Source organism: Cetorhinus maximus, chromosome 13 (assembly GCF_964194155.1).
Source record: "Cetorhinus maximus chromosome 13, sCetMax3.hap1.1, whole genome shotgun sequence".
NCBI classification, from domain to species: domain Eukaryota; kingdom Metazoa; phylum Chordata; class Chondrichthyes; order Lamniformes; family Cetorhinidae; genus Cetorhinus; species Cetorhinus maximus.
Window position 1 is genome coordinate 32,702,518 of NC_135891.1, and position 19,986 is coordinate 32,722,503.

A 19,986-nucleotide genomic window follows, 5' to 3' on the forward strand; every position below is an offset into this window, starting at 1 on the left:
GACTGAGAGGCTCTCCATCTTTGCGAAAATGGCAGCAGAGGCCTGGATCCGGAAGTCCCGCCCCCAGACCTTCCCCCACCATTTTTACGTGGAGTGGGGGGGACGCGGGGGGGAGGGTGAGGGGGGTGCAAGGGAGGTAATGGTGACAGGTTCTAATTTACACATCTAAAATTCACAGAGGCAACTGCAATTACCTCAATCATATCTGATTTTGGCCAGTGGTACGTCTAAGACATGACTTGTGCACTTCAGACCAGATAGAAGATCTACAGCTGCTGGAGTTCTTTGGAGAGGTAGGGTACACTTCTGGATGTGGCCCTGGGGCACCTTTGGGAGTGGTAAGGTGCCCTTTGGGAGAGGTAGCGTGCCCTTTGGGATAGGTAGCATGCCGTTTGGGATTGTTAAAATTAGACATGAATGTGTGTAAAAAGTGCATAATCTCATAGGAATTGCTAGGAGAAATATCAAGATAACTGGCAAGGTAACTGCCAAGAGATTCAAATCTCCTGCCCTTTAAATTAAAAAAAAGTCTGCAGTGTTAAAAAATACTGCTTGCTATTTCACTCTGCCCATTGACTTAAGTCTGAAGGTTTTCATTATAGGATTAGTACTGCATGGCTCTTTCTATAATTTTTCATGACAGCAGCTATTAATATCAGTTGGCATAATTGATCTGGTCAGGTTCGAAAGGAATTTTTCTACCCAAGCAAGAGTTCTTTAGGCATGCAGGTACAAAGCCCATTTGTCAGTGGTTAAAATTTACATATTTTGGTACTGGGATGAATGCATCTATACTCTTTGAATATTTAAATTAATTGCCGGTAAGCTTAAAAAATGTGTGATGAACCTTAAGCGCTTTTTAAAGTCAGGTTTGACACTGTACTCTAGTAATGCTCATTACGGTCCTATTGGGTCTATTTAAAGAAGAAATCCAATCAATTACCAATAACTGGCAGAACTGCACCACAGGATTTCACATTTTTAAACAAAATCAAATTTTATTGTATATAAAGAGAAATGAAACAAAACAAGCAACACTAACTCAACATTATAGCTTATACAGACTTATGCTATAAACTCAGTCTACTTTTTACATCCCCCCACAAAAGTTCTCTTATCTTGCGAAAACTTGAAGGTTCATTTACTTTTCCTGGAACCAACCCAAAGGTATGCCGCAGTCGTCTGGAATTCAATATAATGCTCCTCAGTAGTCCAGCCATCCTCTACAGTAAGCTTTAATGGGGATCCTTAAATTAGTTTTGGCTAGGCGATCCTCCACCTTTTCTTTACAGACCTCATGACTATGGGTGCCTCAGCTCCTTGTTTGGGTTGCCAGTAGATACCCAATTGCCTTCCCATAGTTTTCCAAGCTAACTCCGCTGATTGCTTTCTGCCACATGGCTCTGTGAGGATCACTGTAGATTTCTTCCATGAGCTGTTTTTCCCTCATAAAATCCAAACTGAGATTAAGCCCCACCCACATTCCATGCATTAAACAATGAAGTGAGTATTTTCCCACTCACATTTCATGCATTAAATAATGAAGTGAGTATTTTCACACTCACATTCCATGCATTAAATAATGAAGTGAGTATTTTCTCTGCTTGACGTGCAGGCCTAACTGACTAGCATCTCTTCCTGGCTCTGTCAATCTGGTGAGATGCAATACACAGCATGGCAAAGCTGCAATGCCTCTGCCTTCCCCAAACTGAACTGCTTGCTTCTGTCAGCAAACACACACATAGGGCAGAATTTTCTGCTTGCCGGGCGGGCGGGCCCGACCCAATCTCCGGCGGGCGGGGAGACGATCCCTGCCAGAGAAGCGAGCCCCACTGCTATTTTACATGGGCGGGCCAATTAAGGCCCGCTCAGCGTGACATCTGGCGGGAAGCACTATGCGCTTCCTGTGCAGACGGGGAGTTGGGGGGGGGGGTGGATTCCCCAAAAGCGAGGGTGCGCTCTTTCGCGCATGCGCACGAAAGAGCACACGTCTCCCTGAGGCTAAATGCTGCCTCAGGGAGATCACTGACACTTTTAAAAAGATTAAAAATAGAAAAAAAAAATTCCCTAACATGTCTCCCTCATGTGACAATGTGATGGGATCCCACATGAGATGGGACATGTTCATAAATTACAGTAAAACTTTATTAAACTTTTTAGAACCCTGCATGAAACCTCATTCCGCCGGTGGATGAGGTTTCATGTTTTTTCTATTTGCCACCAGGGCTCCTGGCTGACCCGCCAACCTTAAGGTTGGATGGGCAGGTCCTTTAATTGTTTAAATGATCCTGTAATGTACTCAATTTGGCCAGTGACAGGTCGGTGGGCGCACAGCTGATTTTGCTGCGCCCCCGCCTTCCTGAAAATTTAAATGGGGCAGGATGACGTCGGGGGTTCCACCCGATGTCATCCCGCGTCATCTTATGCGTCGGTGAGCAGGCCCCACCCCCTGCTTGCCGACGGCAAAATTCTGCCCATAAATTAAATAGATGAACCTTCGAACCAAGGCTCTATCTTGAATCACCATCACTATGATAACGTGGCATGCTTCAGGATAGTTCAAACAGAAATGCAAACAAATTATTTTACCTTCAACACATTTTTTTTGATTCTGTAACACATATGAATAATTTCTATCTCTTATGGAGTTTTGCAACCCTCTTTGCCAGAATTGCTAGCTTTTAGCTTCTATTATGAAGATAACAATAGACATCCTGGCTCTACCAAGAGGTCCAAAAATGGGTCACCCATTGTTTAAGTTTTTTTCACTATCAGCTCTGACCTTTTCAAATAGACACAGGTTAATTAAACACAGGCCTGTTTGATTTGCCTTTACATTAGGGTTGTTTATCATTTTCATTTATCTTACATTTAGTACTTTAATCTCCAACCTAAAAGTTATATTCTAAAACATATGAATTATGAACTAGATATTTGCAGAATAGTACATAGAATGTCAAACTCAAGTTATGTAACTTAACTCCTCCAAGGGTTTTCATACTGCTCATCTCTGCAGTCTTCTTACTCCAACCGTAACTAAGTGTCAACTTAGCTGAATTGATGTCACTATTTCCTTTGAGTCAGAGTTTTGTGGGTTCAAGCCACAAAATAACCTAGGTACAGAAACTAGTCTGACGCTTCATTGTAATTCTGAGCGAGCACCGCATTATCAACAGTACTGTCTTTTGGAAGAGATATTAAATCAAGGCCTTATCTGTCTGCTTGGACCAATGTGAAGGGTCCCATGCCATGATTCAAAGATGAGCAAGGAGTTTTCTCAATGTCACAACCAAAATTCCTTCTTCAACTAGCTCCACCAAAGAAATTAAGCTGAAATGATCATTCATTTGCTGTTTGTGGGTTCTTGCTGTGCACAAACTGGCTAATAAGTTTGCCTAATAATAGCAATTGCACTTCAAAATTATAATCCATTGATTGTGAGAGACTTTGGAACATCTGGAAGACATCAGAGGCATCATGTAAATGCAAGGTTATTCTGTTGAAGAGTCATACCGACTCGAAACATTAACTGTATTCCTCTCCGCAGATGCTGTCAGACCTGCTGAGTTTTTCCAGGTATTTTTGTTTTTGTTCAAGATTATTTTTTACTGTTTTAAATGCAAACCATTTTGCAACAATGCTAACATCGCACTGAGAAGATGTGTTTTGTTTTTCAGAAGTGTAGCCAACGTGATTTTTAAAATTTGGACGTTCTTCTGTTCAAGCTTAAAAAAAAACTGTAAGCACTGACTCAGTCAGCCAAATATCAACCACAAACCAGCAAAGTTAGTCTAACTTTTCACTATAAAAGTAAAAACTACCAACACTTATTATGCTTGACGTTATTATGGTCTACTGGTGGTACATTTTCAGTTTGTCAAATACAAGTTATAAGTTTACTCACAATCATTGAATTTAATTCACGTGATAGAATGTCACATGGTACTAGAGTATTTACAAGTAAGATTGTAACAGTTCAATGAATCCAAGCAACCGTTGGAAATGTTAGCAGAGTTTTTAAGGGGTTATTGATGTTAGCAAGGTCCACAGACAAATTTATCTGCAATTAAATCAAATCCCATAAAAAGTTGATGACTCAAAGGACTGATCTCCCAAAATCAAAAATAAATTTATTTCAAGAACATCCTACCTCAGCTCGGACAAAAACAACAGGAGCAATTAGATTTATAAAAGTCCATTAGGCTGTGTTCATGGAAAGAGCTGCCATTGGATAACCTAAAATGTTGCAACTAAGGGTCACTGCTGCACAACCATATCTGACCTTGAAATTTCCTTAGAATGTTATATGAAAGTTTGAGGGAAGAAAAATATTCAGGAACATAATACAGATTATAATCAGTTCAGAATCCATTGTATGTCTTGTTTATTTTTTTAATGATGCACACAGGCTGTCAGCATTGTAGCTGAGCTAACTTTATTGATAACATATTTCCTAACATGAACGCATATCCGCAGTATCCACTCTATCAAGACGTGATCCAACATGTGCTATCTGACCTTCAACCCTCAGATCAGGTGACTCCGTATATAGTCCAGAGTACCATATAGTATCTAGTACCATAGAGTCACAGAATCACACAGTGCAGAAGAGACCCTTCGACCCATCGAGTCTGCACCGACACATGAGAAACACCTGACCTACCTACCTAATCCCATTTACCAGCACTTGGCCCATAACCTTGAATGTTATGACATGCCAAGTGCTCATCCAGGTACTTTTTAAAGGATGTGAAACAACCCGTCTCCACCACCCTCCCAGGCAGCGCATTCCAGACACAATCAGCTATTAGAATGGTACTTCCCTTTTTCAAAAACAAAACTTATATGCAACTCAAGTACACAAAGTCTCTTATCTATTCTTTCTCACTCTGTTTTGATCAGTCTGTTTTGTCTTTTACTCATCTCTGTATCTCTTTTTTTCACAATTCTTCCACTGGATGTTCTGAACGGTGACAGATGATTTTGAAGGACAAGGGGCCTTCTCTAGCTCTTGTGTCACTATCACCCCTTGGATAGTTTTCAGGACACTCAGGCTTTGTTGGGTTATCTGTTGCTTCACTGGTGCATTCTGGTTTTTGATCTTCAGCTACACTTTCTGGTTCAGAACAGGGTTGCGTTTCATTTGTTTTCCCATAAGAATTTCTGGTTTCTCCTGTACTATTGTCCGTCTGGAGTCTGCACTCTATGTAAGACCTTGGTTCTCCTGTGATTACTGTGACAACACCAGGATTCCAGATCCCTTCATGCTGAATCCTCACCGTCTCTCCCATGTTCAGGTCAGGCAGAGGTCGGGCGCCTCGATCAAAGTACTGTTTCTGCTTCTGCTGTTTCAATTTGAGTAGGTCCTGCACGCTGTAGCTCACTGCTGCGAAAATAACAGTTGGGGCGCAGTTGGAAGCTTAGTTCTTAGTCTTCTCCTCAACAGGAGCTCTGCTGGAGATGATCCAATGCCCTCCAATGGAGTATTCCTGAAATCCAGCAGAGCCAGGTACGGATCTCTTCCATCCAACTTTGCCTTCTTCAAAGGCTGTTTTAAGGTCTGCACGGTAGGTTCCACAATTCTGTTGGATTGTGGATATTTGGGACTTAACGTAGTGTGGCAAAACTCTCAGTCCTGTGCAAATTTGTGAAACTCAGCGCCTGAGAATTGTGGGCCGTTACCTGAGATGGGCACTTCAGGTATGCCGTGGCGAGCAAAAATTGATTTTAATTGATTCATTACAGTGATGCTCTTACTATCATTTCTCAGCAGCACAGACTCAAAAAACTTTGAGTAATAATCTACTGCTGGTAGGTACTCACTGTTGTCACATGTGAACAAGTCCACTCCAATTTTCTGCCAGGGTCTCTCTGGAACCTCTCTGGTTCTTTTTGTTGTGATTTACTGTACTTTTGGCACACTGCACACACATTCACCATTTTCCCGATTTGTGCTCTCACTCCAGGGCAATACATTACATCTCGAGCTCTTCTCCTGCATGTTTCTATGCCGAGGTGACTTTCATGTATGCACTGCAGCATTTTTTTCTTCAGTGTTGCAGGAATTATGATTTTTTCTCCCTTGAAAAGTTTCCTCCGCTCCGCTCTGATGTGTGGGCCAGTCAATTTGCACAATCTACTGCAGTTTTCTCAGGGTGGTGTCATTCTTGGTCGCTTCCCTGATCTCATCCAGTTTGGACACAGCCACAGGTGAGTTCTTTGTCAGCATGTGAACCAGTGCTTCCGTTTCTTGAGCTTCTTCCTCCGTGATGGGTAGATATGCACGTGACAGAGAGTCTGCAATGTGCATTTTAGTGCCCGGTTTGTATTTAACTCTGACCTGGTACTTTTGCAGCTGCATTAGTAATCTTTGAATACTTGGTGGTGCAAAGTTCAGGGGCTTTTTATTTATAGCTTCCAAAGGCTTATGTTCAGACCCTACCTCCACGTCTTTGTCATAGACAAACTGGTGGAAGAGTTCTAAGCCAAACACAATTGCTTGCATTTCTTTCTCTATTTGGGCTGTGTTACAGCTGCTGTGCTTCAGTCATTGCTTTTGAAGCGTATGCACTGGATCCTTATTTTGCAAGAGGACAACTTCCAGGCCAGTCTTTGAAGCATCTACTGAGATATTGACTGGCTGACTGACATTGTAATACTTTAATACTGGTGCCTGGGTCAGTGTTCTCTTCAGACTGGTCATTGACCAGAAACTGAACTGGACTAGCCATATAAATACTGTGGTAACAACAGCAGGTAAGAGGCTAGAAATTCTGCGATGAGTAACTCACCTCCTAACTCCTCAAAGCTTGTCCACCATCTACAAGGCACAAGTCAAGAGTGTGATGGAATACTCCCCACTTGCCTGGGTGAGTGCAACTCCCACAACACTCAAGCAGCTTGACACAGTCCAGGACAAAGCATCCCGCTTGCTCAGCACCACATCCACAAACATTCACTCCCTCCACCACCAACGCACAGTAGAAGCATTGTGTACCATCTACAAGATGCACTGCAGGAGCTCACCAAGGCTCCTTAGGTAGCACCTTCCAAACCTATGCCCACTACCCTCTAGAAGGACAAGGGCAGCAGATAGATGGGAACACCACCACCTGGAAGCTCCCCTCCAAGCCATTCACCATCCTGACTTGGAAATATATTGCCGTTCCTTCACTGTTGGTGGGTCAAAATCCTGGAACTCCCTTCCTAACAGCACTGTGGGTGTATCTACACCACATGGACTGCAGTGGTTCAAGAAGGCAGCTCACCACCACCATTTCAAGGGCAACGAGGGATGGGCAATAAATCCTGGCCCAGCCAGTGAAATCCACATCCCATGAATGAATAAAAAAATGCTTCCTGGTGACTTTGGTCCCAGTACCATTGCACATTATTTTGTAGAAGTTCTGTGAGAGGTGCTGGCAGGTCTGACATGTTTGGAATGAATTTCCCAAGGTAGTTCACCATTCCCGAAAACTTCTCCAAGCCTTTCTTACATTCTGTGGGTGGCATGTTCACTGCTTTGATTTTACTCTGGTCCGGCTTCAGTCCCTCACTTTTTAGTACATGTCTCAAGTACTTGATTTCATGAAGACCTATTTTGCACTTTTCCTTCTTCAACTTGAGGTTCCTTTCTCTAGCTCTGGCCAGCACCTGCCTCAGTTTGTGGTTGTGTTCTTCTCATGAGGCTCTCCAGAGCAGCACATGGTCAATATTGCTTTCCACGGCCTCTAACCCTTCAAACAGCTGCTTCACTTTTCTGTGGAATACCTCCGGAGCTGAAGTAATACCAAAGGCTAAGCATAAAAACATATATCGCCCATATGGTGTGTTGAAGGTACAGAGATAGGAGCTATGTTCATCCAGCTTGACCTGCCAGAAGCCTGAACTTGCATCCAAGACTGAATAGTATTTAGCATCAGCTAGCTTATACATGATCTCTTCTACTGTGGGCAGCTGGTAATGCTCTCTTTGTACTGCCTGGTTTAGGTGTCTGGGATCCAGACAGACTCGCAGGTTCCCATCTGATTTTTCTACAATTACAATAGGATTTACCCACTTTGTCAGTTCTTCAATTTTTTGATGATGTGAAGTTTCTCCATTCTCTGCTTCCAGTCGGTCTCTCAGCATTACTGGCATTTTCCTGGGCGGGTGTATTTTGGGTGTCACAGTTTCGTCAATCTTGATGGTGTGTTTTCCTTTGAGGCAGCCAATCCCCTGGAACACGGCTTTATAGTCGCTCAGGATGTCATCAGTGGTAACAGTCATTATCCTCTTAATTAGCTTCAGATTTTCACAAGCTTTGTTTCCAAGAATGGAGTTTGCATCAGTTTTCACCACTTTGAATGGAAGTGCTTGAGACTGTTTTTTTGTAGTTCACTTTAAGTGTGCACGCCCTCTACAGCAATCTTTTCACCTGTATAAGTAGACAGTTTCACTTTTGTTTTAGTTAGCTGCTTTTCTTTGCTTATTTTACAATACGGGCTTATGGGAATGACATTTGATTGTGCACCTATTTTAAGCTTGAAATTCACTATAATGTTGGCAATTTTTAATCAACCTTCCATTCGACTTCTTTGGAATTTGTTGTTACTGCAACAACGAAAAGTTTTGTTTCAGTGTCTATGTCATCATCTGCAATTGTGTGCACTTTCTTCAATTTACACATTTTAGTGAAGTGATTTAGTTTATCACAGTTCTTACACTGATTTCCGTAGGCTGGACAACTATGTGGTAAATACTCTGTTCCACATTGGCTGCATTTAAATGTTTTAATAGCAGTTTTGTTCTTTTTACCTTCAGGCGGTCTATTTGTTCTTTCCCAGGGCTGTTTCTGTTTAACTGCATCTAACTGTTTGACCATGTGCAGCTTACCATCTTCTGTCATCTGTTTCATGTGGCATTTCGTTGTCTCTGCCACTCTGCAGATATTTATTGCTTTTACCAGTGTGAGATCAACTTCTCTCAAAAGCCATTATGGGGGAGCCAGCGGTGTAGCGGTATTGTCACTGGACTAGTACTCCAGATACCCAGAGTAATTCTTTGGGGACCAGGGTTCAAATCCCACCACAGCAGACGGTGAAATATGAATTCAATGAAAAATCTGGAATTAAAAATCTAATGATGACCATGAAACCATTGTCGATTGTTGGAAAAACCCATCTGGTTACTAATGTCTTTTAGGGAAAGAAATCTGCCGTCCTTACCTGGTCTGGCCTACATGTGACTCTTGACCTACAGCAATGTGGTTGACTTTTAAATACCCTCTGAAATGACCTAGCAAGCCACTCAGTTCTCAAGGGCAATTAAGGATGGGCCATAAATGCTGGCCCAGCCAGCGACGCCCACATTCCATGAACAAATTTTTTAAAAATTCTTTCAGAGAATCATTTGTGATTCTGCAAATTATTCCAACTCGGATGAATGATTTTTCAAGCTCTCCAAATTCACACGATTTAGCTCGTTTTCTCAGCTTAGTTACGTACTGACTAATGTTGTCACTGCCTTGCATGCACGTAAAAAATCTGTATCTTTCATACGTGATGTTTTTCTTAGGGCTGCAGTCGGCTTCAAATTTTTCCATTATTTCTTTCAAGTCATTTTGTTTCTCATCACTTTCAAACATGAATGTGTTATAGACTTCTGGGGCTTCTTCCCCTGCTGCATGAAGAAAGATGGAAGACTGTATCTGAGGCTCTTTTTTATCACTGCCCATCGCTGTGAGGTACAGCTCAAATCGCTGCTGGAATCTCCTCCAGTTTTCAGCAAGATTGCCCTCCAAACTGAGCTCTGTCGGTGGTTTCAGAACCTCCACTGTTGTGTTTAGTTTACTTATGAAACCATGCCTTGTTTCTTTTTTTCATGATGCACACAGGCCGTCGACATTGTAGCTGAGCTAACTTTATTGATAACACATTTTCCTAACATGAACACATATCTGCAGTATCTGTGCTCTGTCAAGACATGTTCCAACCTTCTAACCCCAGGTCAGGTGACCCCGTACAGAGTACCATATCATATCTAATACTGGAGTCCACAACCACAATCAGCTATTATCAAGATATTGTAGAACAGTAACTCCTTCAAATGGATTAACCCCATTTCATTCCTCTTAGATTCCTGAAATTATAGGCAGTCTGCTGGTCTACAGAGATATCTAGAGCTGTAAACAGTACATTCGGAAAATGCTATTTTCCTTTGAAATACCTTGCTGCAGATAAAATATGAAGGAATACAAGACAGGCCAGGCAAAATTTCTAATTAGAACAAACTGAGGCTGCACTGTAGGGTACCACCACCAAGACCGCCTATTTCCACCTCTGTAACATGGTCCGACTATACCCCTGAAGCAGATCATCTGCAGTTGAAGCCTTCATCCATGCCTTTATAACCTCTGGACTTGACTATTCCAACTCACACATGGATGGCCTCCCACGTTCTATCCTCTATAAATTTGAGGTCATACAAAACTCTGCAGCTTCCTGCCATATGATAACTTGCACCAAGTCTCATTCATCTATCACACCTGTGCTCACTCTCTTACACATCCTCTCCATTAAGCACCTCAAATTTAAAATTCTCATCCCTGTTTTCAAATCCTTCCATGGCCTGGCCTAGCCCTTCCCTGACTCTGTAATCTCCTTACAACCTATTGAAATATCTAAGCTCCTCTAATTCTGGCCTCCTAGGCATCCCCGATTTATTCGTCCTAACATTGGTGGCCTTTGGACTTTACTAATATTAAAATGACAATACAAACCACCAAATACTTCTACTAATTCAGCAGCTGGCAGTAGAAATAATTCAGGTGTTAATTGTATATTAATTGCATTCAATTGTATGCTGGTGGTGAGCATTAACTGGGGATTTACTTGTGTCCTATGTTGCTGTTACAGTGGATCAGTTGTGCCACTTTCAAATGGAGCACTGAATTGGTAACTGAAACTTGGATGATGAGTGAGGAGATGAATGCTGGTAATATGTAACTCTCTAAGTAAATGCTAATAAAAGTGTGTAAAGATCAACTTCACCAACTGGCTTTCTAGAATATAACATCAGCATCTAAACCAGAGTGATTGATGATCCCTTTAAATAGCACTGGGGGGATCCTTTCTGATGCATTCAGCATGTCTAGCTGTGTGACGCCAAGGGAGGGCAATAGCTAGCATGTTGTGGTTGAAAATAGAAAACTAGTGTCAAATCAGCATTACGATTTGCCTGCTCTGTATATTTCAGGCACATGATCCTTACGTCAGCACCACTGACCTACCCAAAATGGCATTTGGCACCTCCCATTTGTCACGGCTGCCATTCTGGACATGAAACAGCATTCTTAGCGCTGAAAATGTGGGTAATATGGACCCAAATTCTGTGGCTCAAATTCTAGAATGCATACAAACCTTTCCTGTGTAATAAATGCATCAATTATAGGTATTATATTTAATTAAGCTTAATGAAGAATTTATCCACCTCAGGGACAATAGGCAGTCATTTTGACCTTTACATTGTTATCCTAGCAGAATTGGGGCAACACCATGAACCAGCATAAATCAGTAATTGATATGAATTGGCCTATTATTGCCATGCAAAACAACAAATAAGAATGTTTTGGCAGGCACTGGCAACTTCCTTGTTCATAGAAACAATCAAAGGACTCATCCTGTGTTTTGAACATGAGCTGCTATGAAACCATTGCAATAGTTGGACAGAAACATTCTTAGCTGGCCATTCTATTGTCATAAAGCCTTCAATAATGTTAATTTACACAGTGCACACTGAAACCACAGGAACAATCTAAAGTCTGCCCACTTGTTCAGTTCAATGCATCCCAAGGGAGCTTAAGAAGTGAGATAGTAAAAATCATTTGTGCTGTGGCCAAACCTAAACAGTAACAAGGGAAACCAGAATTCCCACTTTCATTGGGTCATTTAGAAATTTCTCATCCAAGATCCTTGAGCAATCAGAGGACACACTCTCAAAGTCAGCAACGGTGTCAACAATAATAATCCTGGTAATAATTTAACAATCACTGAGCTGAATGTGATGGTATCTTTAATCCACAAAAAATTTAATAAGAAGCCATTAGTGTCAAATATTTTTGGTCACCAATACATAAATCTCCATGATAACAAATAGATTCAATACTGTACACAAGTAGGAGATCTTTTGAACATGGCCAAGGACAAATTCATAAAAAAACACAAAATCAATATTATCGAATCCAAGGGTATAATTCCTACCAGAGATACAAACACAAATCACTACTTCAAACCAATGATAAACTGATAAGACTTTTGTTCCCTCATTATTGAGTTTTAGATCATATTAATACCTAAAAAAAAGTTACAAAATTGCTTCTGTAAGGCCCTGGATGATCTCAACATAGAAATCAAATAAGGGAGATTTTACCAGAGAAACAATGGCCATTTAATATTCCAACAGTCATTATTTGGTTGTCCCAAACAGTAACATTGGGTTACATAGAATTGCTTTAAACAGAAGCAAGCTTTTAGCCTCTTTTGTATCGGTGGTTGCTTAGATTGGATTAAAGGTGGCAAGAGTTCATGCATCGACACAAATCTGACTAAATCTGACTCTTATATCTTGGAAACAAAATGATATTCTACTTTTCATAAGTCTACAGTTAATACTACATATTTGTATGATACAAGTTTAAGTGCTTGAAAAACAATCAGCTTGTTAAAGAATTCAGTGGTTGCTTAGTCATCATGAAAGTCACCAGAAGGAAAGCTCACTGGGAAAGGGTGGATAAAAGTAAGTGAAGATTGGGAATCGTGGGAATGTTGTAGGTCACAGGAATCACAGGTGATGGTTGGAATATGGGAAGGAGGTGTGAGGACTGAGGTATGTTCAAAGCTAGCACTATACCACCAGTCAAAGCATACAGCTTATGTGAAGACAAGTAGGCTGCATGTGAGGCCCAAAAGTAGGCAACTATAAATTATCATTGAAGTATCAAATAAGGTAGCCTTTGTTACGTCCTGATTTTTGTTACATAACTGGGGCATTAAATAGACCCTAATTTTAAAAAAATCTTTTCCCAAACAACAGCAGTGAAAATAAATACCAGACTACTATTTTGAATTGTTGTAGGCTTACTGTGTTTTGTTCGCTCGGGATCTTCCTCAGGAAATGATATCTGTTTCTTGCCTTTGCTTAGTTCATTAGATGTCAGAGTTTTTTGAGCTTCTGTAGTTTTTGTTAATTTGTTGTCTCTGTTCTGTGTTGCACATTCCCCATTCTCAGAGTGCTTACTTAATTCCCTCTTCTGTTGCTTAGACTTTTTAGGCGAAGTTTCTGCATTTTCAGTAACTCTGAAACATAAATAAAATCTTTACCCATTAGGTCACTTATGCAAATAGCAGACAGCTCAATAACAGTTCTTCCACTCCTGTGCTTATCAGATCTAAGTTTCTTCACAAAAAGAGCATATTAATTAATATTCTGTATTATTGCAGAAAAACCTCAAGACCAAGTGAAGTATTAATTTAGAGGGGAAGTTGGGGCGGGTGGTAACTGGACCTAAACAGGGAAAAGGAGAAGGCAGATGGGAGGAAGAGAGGATGGAGAAGAAGATGTATGAGGAAGAAAATGGCAATAGGACAGTAGCGGAGAACTGCTGGAGAACCGTCAACCAGTGAAAGGCGCTCTTTGGTATGCTCAAAATCTTGCTGGTTTTCCTGTGCAAAAAGTTGTTGACAACTGAGTGTTGCAGACTGACACATTCCAAGGTCCAGGACCAAGTGCTGAGGGATGCACTAAAGCTGCTGCAGAGGCTCAATGGGATAATTCCACTGTCTAAGAACTTCCTGCCACAGTATACCAAAGGGCTGGAAACCATGTAAAACACCTCAGGCTGTATAGACCACAGAATGTGTGATATGAAATACATCATAAATATAACTTGCAACGACAAGTGTAGTGAGGCACCTCATGTACTGTATTGAAAGAAGGTGATCTGTAATGCATTTTAGGTAATGTCAAATTTGGACAGTTATGTAATGTACTTCTACAAATTTTATGAATAAAGTATATTTTTGGGAGGGGTGAGAGACAAAGGAGAACATGGGAGAATGGGAAGAGAGGGAGGAAAGGGAAGGGGAATGGGAGAAAAAGAGAGAAAGTGATTGAGGAGAATCAACAGATAAAGAGCATAGGGAGGAGCAAGAGTAGGATGGGAGGAATGGATGTGGAGGGGGCAGTGGCACAAGAGAGAGGAAAGGAGGAAAGGCATGGAAGAGGGGAACTAGGGTGCAACAGCCAAAACATTGCTCACTGGGCAAAGGATTGGCAAGATCCAAAGGTTTGGTCAGTGAAGGCAGTCATAAGTGCTGAGGGGCCAATCAATAGTGGGGAGCAAAGACTGAAATGCTGTAAGGTGCTGAAATACTCCTCAGTACTGGGTCACTGTGGGAAGGGAATGGACCAAATTGCTGATCCATGGTGGCAGGGTAAGGTTTTGGGGCCAAAATGTCGCTCAATGGGGGATGGGATGTCTATCAACCTGGGTGGGGACGGCGCATGGGGTGGTGGGAGTTAGGAGTTGACTGATATGCTACAGTGTGGATGGTTTCAGGGCTCGAAAAGCTGATCGGTGAGAGAGGGTAGGGGCCAGATCTTAGCACCACTAGCCAAGAGAACCTAAACGTGTCTGAAGGACATCTGAGAAGGTTAGCGGACCGTAACGCATGCAGTCATCTGATTAAATGGCCAGCAAAGGAGTGGGATCGGATGGAGAGTGTAACTGCTCGAGGTCAAATCATAAAATGAGCTAATGAGATTTTTTAATCAGGTAGATGCTGTGGTGGACCTTGGGATCACAGGCCAATTGTTGTTCTGAAGAATTATCAATGTGGAGAAGAGGGCCTCTTTAATTACCTTTACCAATATAGCTGCTGGTTAAGCCAACCATGACTCAAACAGTTAAGGGTGCTCCACTGTGACACTCGATGGTCAGAAGCTCCAATCATTTGCAGACTCAACTTTTTTGGTCTTAACTCTCAATACATTATGTTGGGATTGGTGGGATCAGGTTAACTTTTGGCAATGGTGTAAAACTGCCAATATCAACAAGCTGCCTATTATACACCCTACACAATGTCACTTTTCATTGACTTCAACGGAAATTCATCCAATATTGCCTGTTTTACACCCTCACCAGTCTTTCAACTACTAACATTATGTGACATTTAGCATGGAAGAACTCTATAACCAGTAATGCAATTAACTATTTACAGTTTTATTATAAGTTTTGCAGTGACAGATTTTTCAAAGCACTTTGAAATGGAATGTGCATCCCAACTTAGCAATTTTAATACAATAGATATACAATACCATCTGATTAAATGTCAACTATACTTTTGTGAAATGCATTAAGCAAGAACAGTTTTACTTGAATATTAAATTAAAACAGAATATATAATTTAAATAGAGGTTCAAGACAAAAGTTATGATTATGAACATACACACATTTTTATTTACTTTACATGAAATGATTTTGACGATATGTAAAGTCCCTTAAATATATAATAAGCATAATGGTGCATTAGGCTGCAATTATGTTATGCCTCAAAAGTTTAAAAAAGATAAATATTAAACCCAATAAACCCATTTCCAACCCACTATAAACCTTATAGAAAATTAGTGTGATACTAGATTCTCTCCAAAACGAACAAACCTTTTTCTACCTCTACCACGACCAACTGCTTTTGTAACTTTCTCATTCACTTCTGTTGCCTGTGTTCTTTTATCTTCATGTTTCCACTGTTTATGCTTTTCCAGTTGGGATTTAGATACAAAGGAAGCTTCACACAGAAGACACTGATGATTATACTTCTTTGAAACAACGCCCTACAGTAAGAGAGTCTGGTTATAACAATTTCTACCATTATTATAAATCGCTCAACAAACAGATTACTGCAGTTTATTGGTGTCAATGGGGTCAAATCTCAAGTACAGCAGTTGCACCATTATGAATGAAAATAATACTAAACGTGAATTTAAATATTGAATGGTTGCGAAAATACCTGTATCTGTATGTTAATGCTATGCTTTTAAATTCCCCCAACCATTTCACCAAAGTGAAAAGCTGTTACCTCTGGATTTACTTACATGAAATAAAGTTAGGTTAACTAACTGAAAAAGCTCCACTTCTGGAGCCTGCATCAATCTAAGTTATGCAACTGCCGGTGAAAATGATGGCACTCAATTTACTTTCCACAGGTTCATTTCAGGTTCAGCAAACAAAGCTGTTGCAACTTAACAGAGTGACAGAATTCCACAGGTGCAGAGAGTTATTGACAGGACACATGTCTCCACACATGCACTATTCCAGAATCCAATGAACCATGTGAACAGGAAACAGTTTGACCCTTAAGCTCCATTTTAAAGGCAATGCTTGGTACAATATCATGCATGCAAATGCTTGCAACCAAGGAAGCAGTTATGATTCATACACTTTCAAATAATCAAGAACCTTAACACTGTGCACTATCCCAGGCCAGGTGTCCAGTTGTCTGCCTGGAGAAAAGGGCTATTGCTTACAGCAGTTGCTTTTGACTCCACTGAAAAATCCCAGAACACCTGAACAGGAACAAGTTGTGGGTGTGCCTAAATATCCTGGTCATGCCCTTAAATAGGCTGAGTATGCCCATACTGCCTAAAGTAACTATGATACTGTAACCCAGGGATGTAATAACATAAACCCCATGTGATCTTAATTGGATAGAGGCCCGGACTTTGCTGTAATAGGAACAGTGAAGCTTACGGTGCTTGCTGTTATTACAGGGTAAATCTGACAGCAACTTATGGCGTCCGTACATAAGCAATTAAATGTAGAAATCCAGAAGTTAGTCAGAAATACCCTGCTTCTCCAAAAGGTGTGCTGTTGCAGTGTTTGCTGATTGACTCGTCACTGAAGTCCCTATAAATGCATGAACTTAGGATAGTTCCCACTAGTCTTGCATGAAAGACAGATGAGAAAGATAGGGCTAGTGGATTCAGGAGCAAAACTTTAACAGTGTAATAAGTGATAATTACTCATGAACAACATCTCTGACTCTGCAAATATAATCTTACCAGTGTAAAGTCTCATTTCTTTGGTAGAAAATTAATGGTACAAATTTTAAAAAAATTAAAATTACAGGTTTTTTGTTTTTCTGTTTTTTCTTTTTATATCTCTCCTTTAATCCCACGTGTATGTCCCAATCTTTATTTTACTTTCTGAATAAATTTATATTTCTGCTTTTTTCACTTCCAGGTTTGCTGTCTGCATCTCTCAGAGAAGTTTCTTCAATCTGATTGGCTGAAGAGCCTCCCTGCTGTTTTTCTTGTGTGTATATTGATTCCTAGATCTCCTGTGGAGGGTGTCGCACTGGATCAGATATAGGATTTGTGGAAATTATCTCTGACATGCTGGCGAAAAGTCTCTGGGCAACTGTACATGTCACGTCCTAAATTACATCCATAATATTTATGAGTCACTGTCTGTCTGCCTTGGAGGATCTCCACACTCCTGAAAGCCTGAGAGTTAAAATTGCAGAGGGCGAGATTCTGCTGTCTGAAATTGAAATAGCCCCGTCCAGGTCATTCTCATCAGGCTGGCAGGGCTAAAGCTGTACTTAATGTATCAGTACCAAATATGCTGGAAGTTATCATAATGCATTGCCCTCACCTTGCACTTAAGGGCATGTCTGAAAGACACAATGACCCAGATTTTGCTCTAAGTGCATAGAAAGGGCTTTTGCCATTTACCTCAACGTGCAATCTTGGAGTTGCCAACAGAAACAGTCAGCAAGCCTGGTCAGGTCAGCAGAGGCCCATGTCAGTTTTTTAAAAATCTTGGTTCCTTGTAACTCCAAAGGAGGATGATAGGTCGTCCCAGATCCTCCATCTACCCCATCCACCTCCACACAATTATTTACTTGCCTGCAGCTATGTGATTTCCCACTCCTACCAGCTAGCCTCCAAGTCAGCCTTGCTGGGTCCGACAGGAGTCTATGACGTTGGATTAAAATGAGGCTGTAAGCTAAAATTGTCCAGGTTTCATGCTCCAAGGGCCAGAGAGATTGTCTCCACCTTCTGTTCCACATCAGCAATTAATGCCCCAGGTTAAAATTGAGGCTTCTTTGTAGTATCTTCTATACATTGAGGGAGTGAAGGTTGAGGGGAAGTTCTGTAGGAGCATGCAAAGTAAAGTGGATGCTATCAATCACACCCTGGATCTTGATCCGGCCTGTAAACTAGATGATCCTGCCTTGCTGCAATGCCGAAAATGATGAATTCCCCAGCTTTACTGTGAAGTGCATCAGTCACCCAATGAATATATATCTATACTGCAACATGGCTGGTAGCTTACGGCAGGCTGAAATAAGTCTGACTCCTCTTTGCTTCAGCCTGATCATCCTCCTTATCTGTGACAGTGTCATATAAGGGTATGCCCAAAGGAATGTTATACCTGTTCCTGAGATAACCTGAGTGTGATTAAGGGGGTAGGGGCTGAAAGTCTGCCAAGGGTCTGACTTATTCAGAAGCAAATCCAAGTCTGTGTGGGCAGAATGGGTTGTGTGGGGGTGATGCAGAGCTGCTAGTGCAGGGAATACTGCAGCAATTGTTAATGCAACTCCCCAGCTTCAGAAATTCCTCACTTCAATTTTTCTTAGCTGGCCCTGGGAGCATCCATAATGTTTAATTGCCAGCCTGAATTAAGCTGAATGCATTGCATGTGTAAAATCAAAAAATACAGAGCTGCAGTACCACTGGTCTTTGTTATAACACAGAATATACAGTACAGAAACAGGCCATTTGGCCCAACCAGTCCATGCTGCATTTATGCTCCAATCTGTGTTCCTCCCATCCTGCCTCATACAATTAACAGCATAGCCTTCTTTTCCCTTCGCCCTCATGTGCTTATCTAGCCTCTCCTTAAATGCATCTAAGCTATTCACTTCAATCACTCCCTGTAGTAGTGAGTTCCACATTCTCACCTGTCTCTGGTTAAAGAGTTTCTTCTGATTTCTCTTTTTGATGTCTTGGTCAGTCTTATATTGATAGTTTTGTTCTTCCCCACAAGTGGAAACCTTCTGTTTGTGTTTACTTTATCAAAACCCTTCACAGTTTTAAGGATCTCTATAATGTTACTCTTCAGCTTTCTCTTTATAAGCTAAAAAAGAAACCCATCGTCTCCTGATAGGTATAAGTAAATAGGACACTCAGGGCTTGGCGGATGTATTGCAGGAAAGAGCAAAATGCACAAATGAAATCAGGTGTGTGATTGTATGGCAGAAAATAAGCAGCAAAAGCTTCTGTAAATATTCCTGCCACAGGAGATTTACTTGTCCCAATCATGCCATGCCACAAAAACAATGTGGGAATACTTATGCAATCTTCCGTTCCCCCAACTCTATCAGGAGAATGCAAACAATACCTTGAGTTCAGCCAAGTGAACTCCTGCTGGCAGTAAAAAGCCTCCATTCAGAAAAAGCCTCTTGGCCGGATGGCTATTCTGCTAAGTTCTTCAAGACCCCACTCCTGTCCCCTACATTCTGGGCTGGAGAACTAGACAAATACCATCAGGGCGGCCACAATGAAATGGGCTTTTAACACCCAATATTAAAATTTTAAAAAAAACTCAAATCCAATCCCGAACCACCTCCAACCTGCCAACCTATAGGTTTAACAGGAGGAGGATAAAGAGCAGGTAGCCAAATCACTTCCAGAAGGCGGAGTGGCAATTTAAATATTTTAATTAGGCTGGCAACCTCTGATTTAACCTGTTTCACTGTGGCCTGTGAATTGGCCTTCACATTCAGAAATCATAATCCTAACCATAATCAATGTCAACTATAAATTGCTGTTAAACTTTAGCCACCAGACAAGATGTAATCATATCTGGGTCAGTCCATGCTGACTAAACAGATGTTGTGGAGCTGCCATAAGGGAAACATGAGGTGCCTCTTCAGGAAGTAC

At 41.2% G+C, this 19,986-nt stretch overlaps 1 protein-coding gene across 8 annotated transcripts in view; it reads right to left on the reverse strand.

The window, feature by feature from the left end:
• znf512b (zinc finger protein 512B) overlaps positions 1-19,986 on the reverse strand; it is a 160,375-nt gene that overhangs the window by 52,000 nt on the left and 88,389 nt on the right. For all 8 annotated transcript variants that reach the window (XR_013578429.1, XM_078555220.1, XM_078555215.1 and 5 more), the window contains 2 exons: positions 15,698-15,870; positions 13,120-13,334 (listed from right to left, as the gene is read on the reverse strand). Coding sequence is in view for 7 of the 8 variants with exons in the window: in XM_078555220.1 (XP_078411346.1) it covers positions 13,120-13,334; positions 15,698-15,870 (388 nt within the window). In the remaining variant the exon portion in view is untranslated. The remainder of the gene's footprint in view (positions 1-13,119; positions 13,335-15,697; positions 15,871-19,986) is intronic.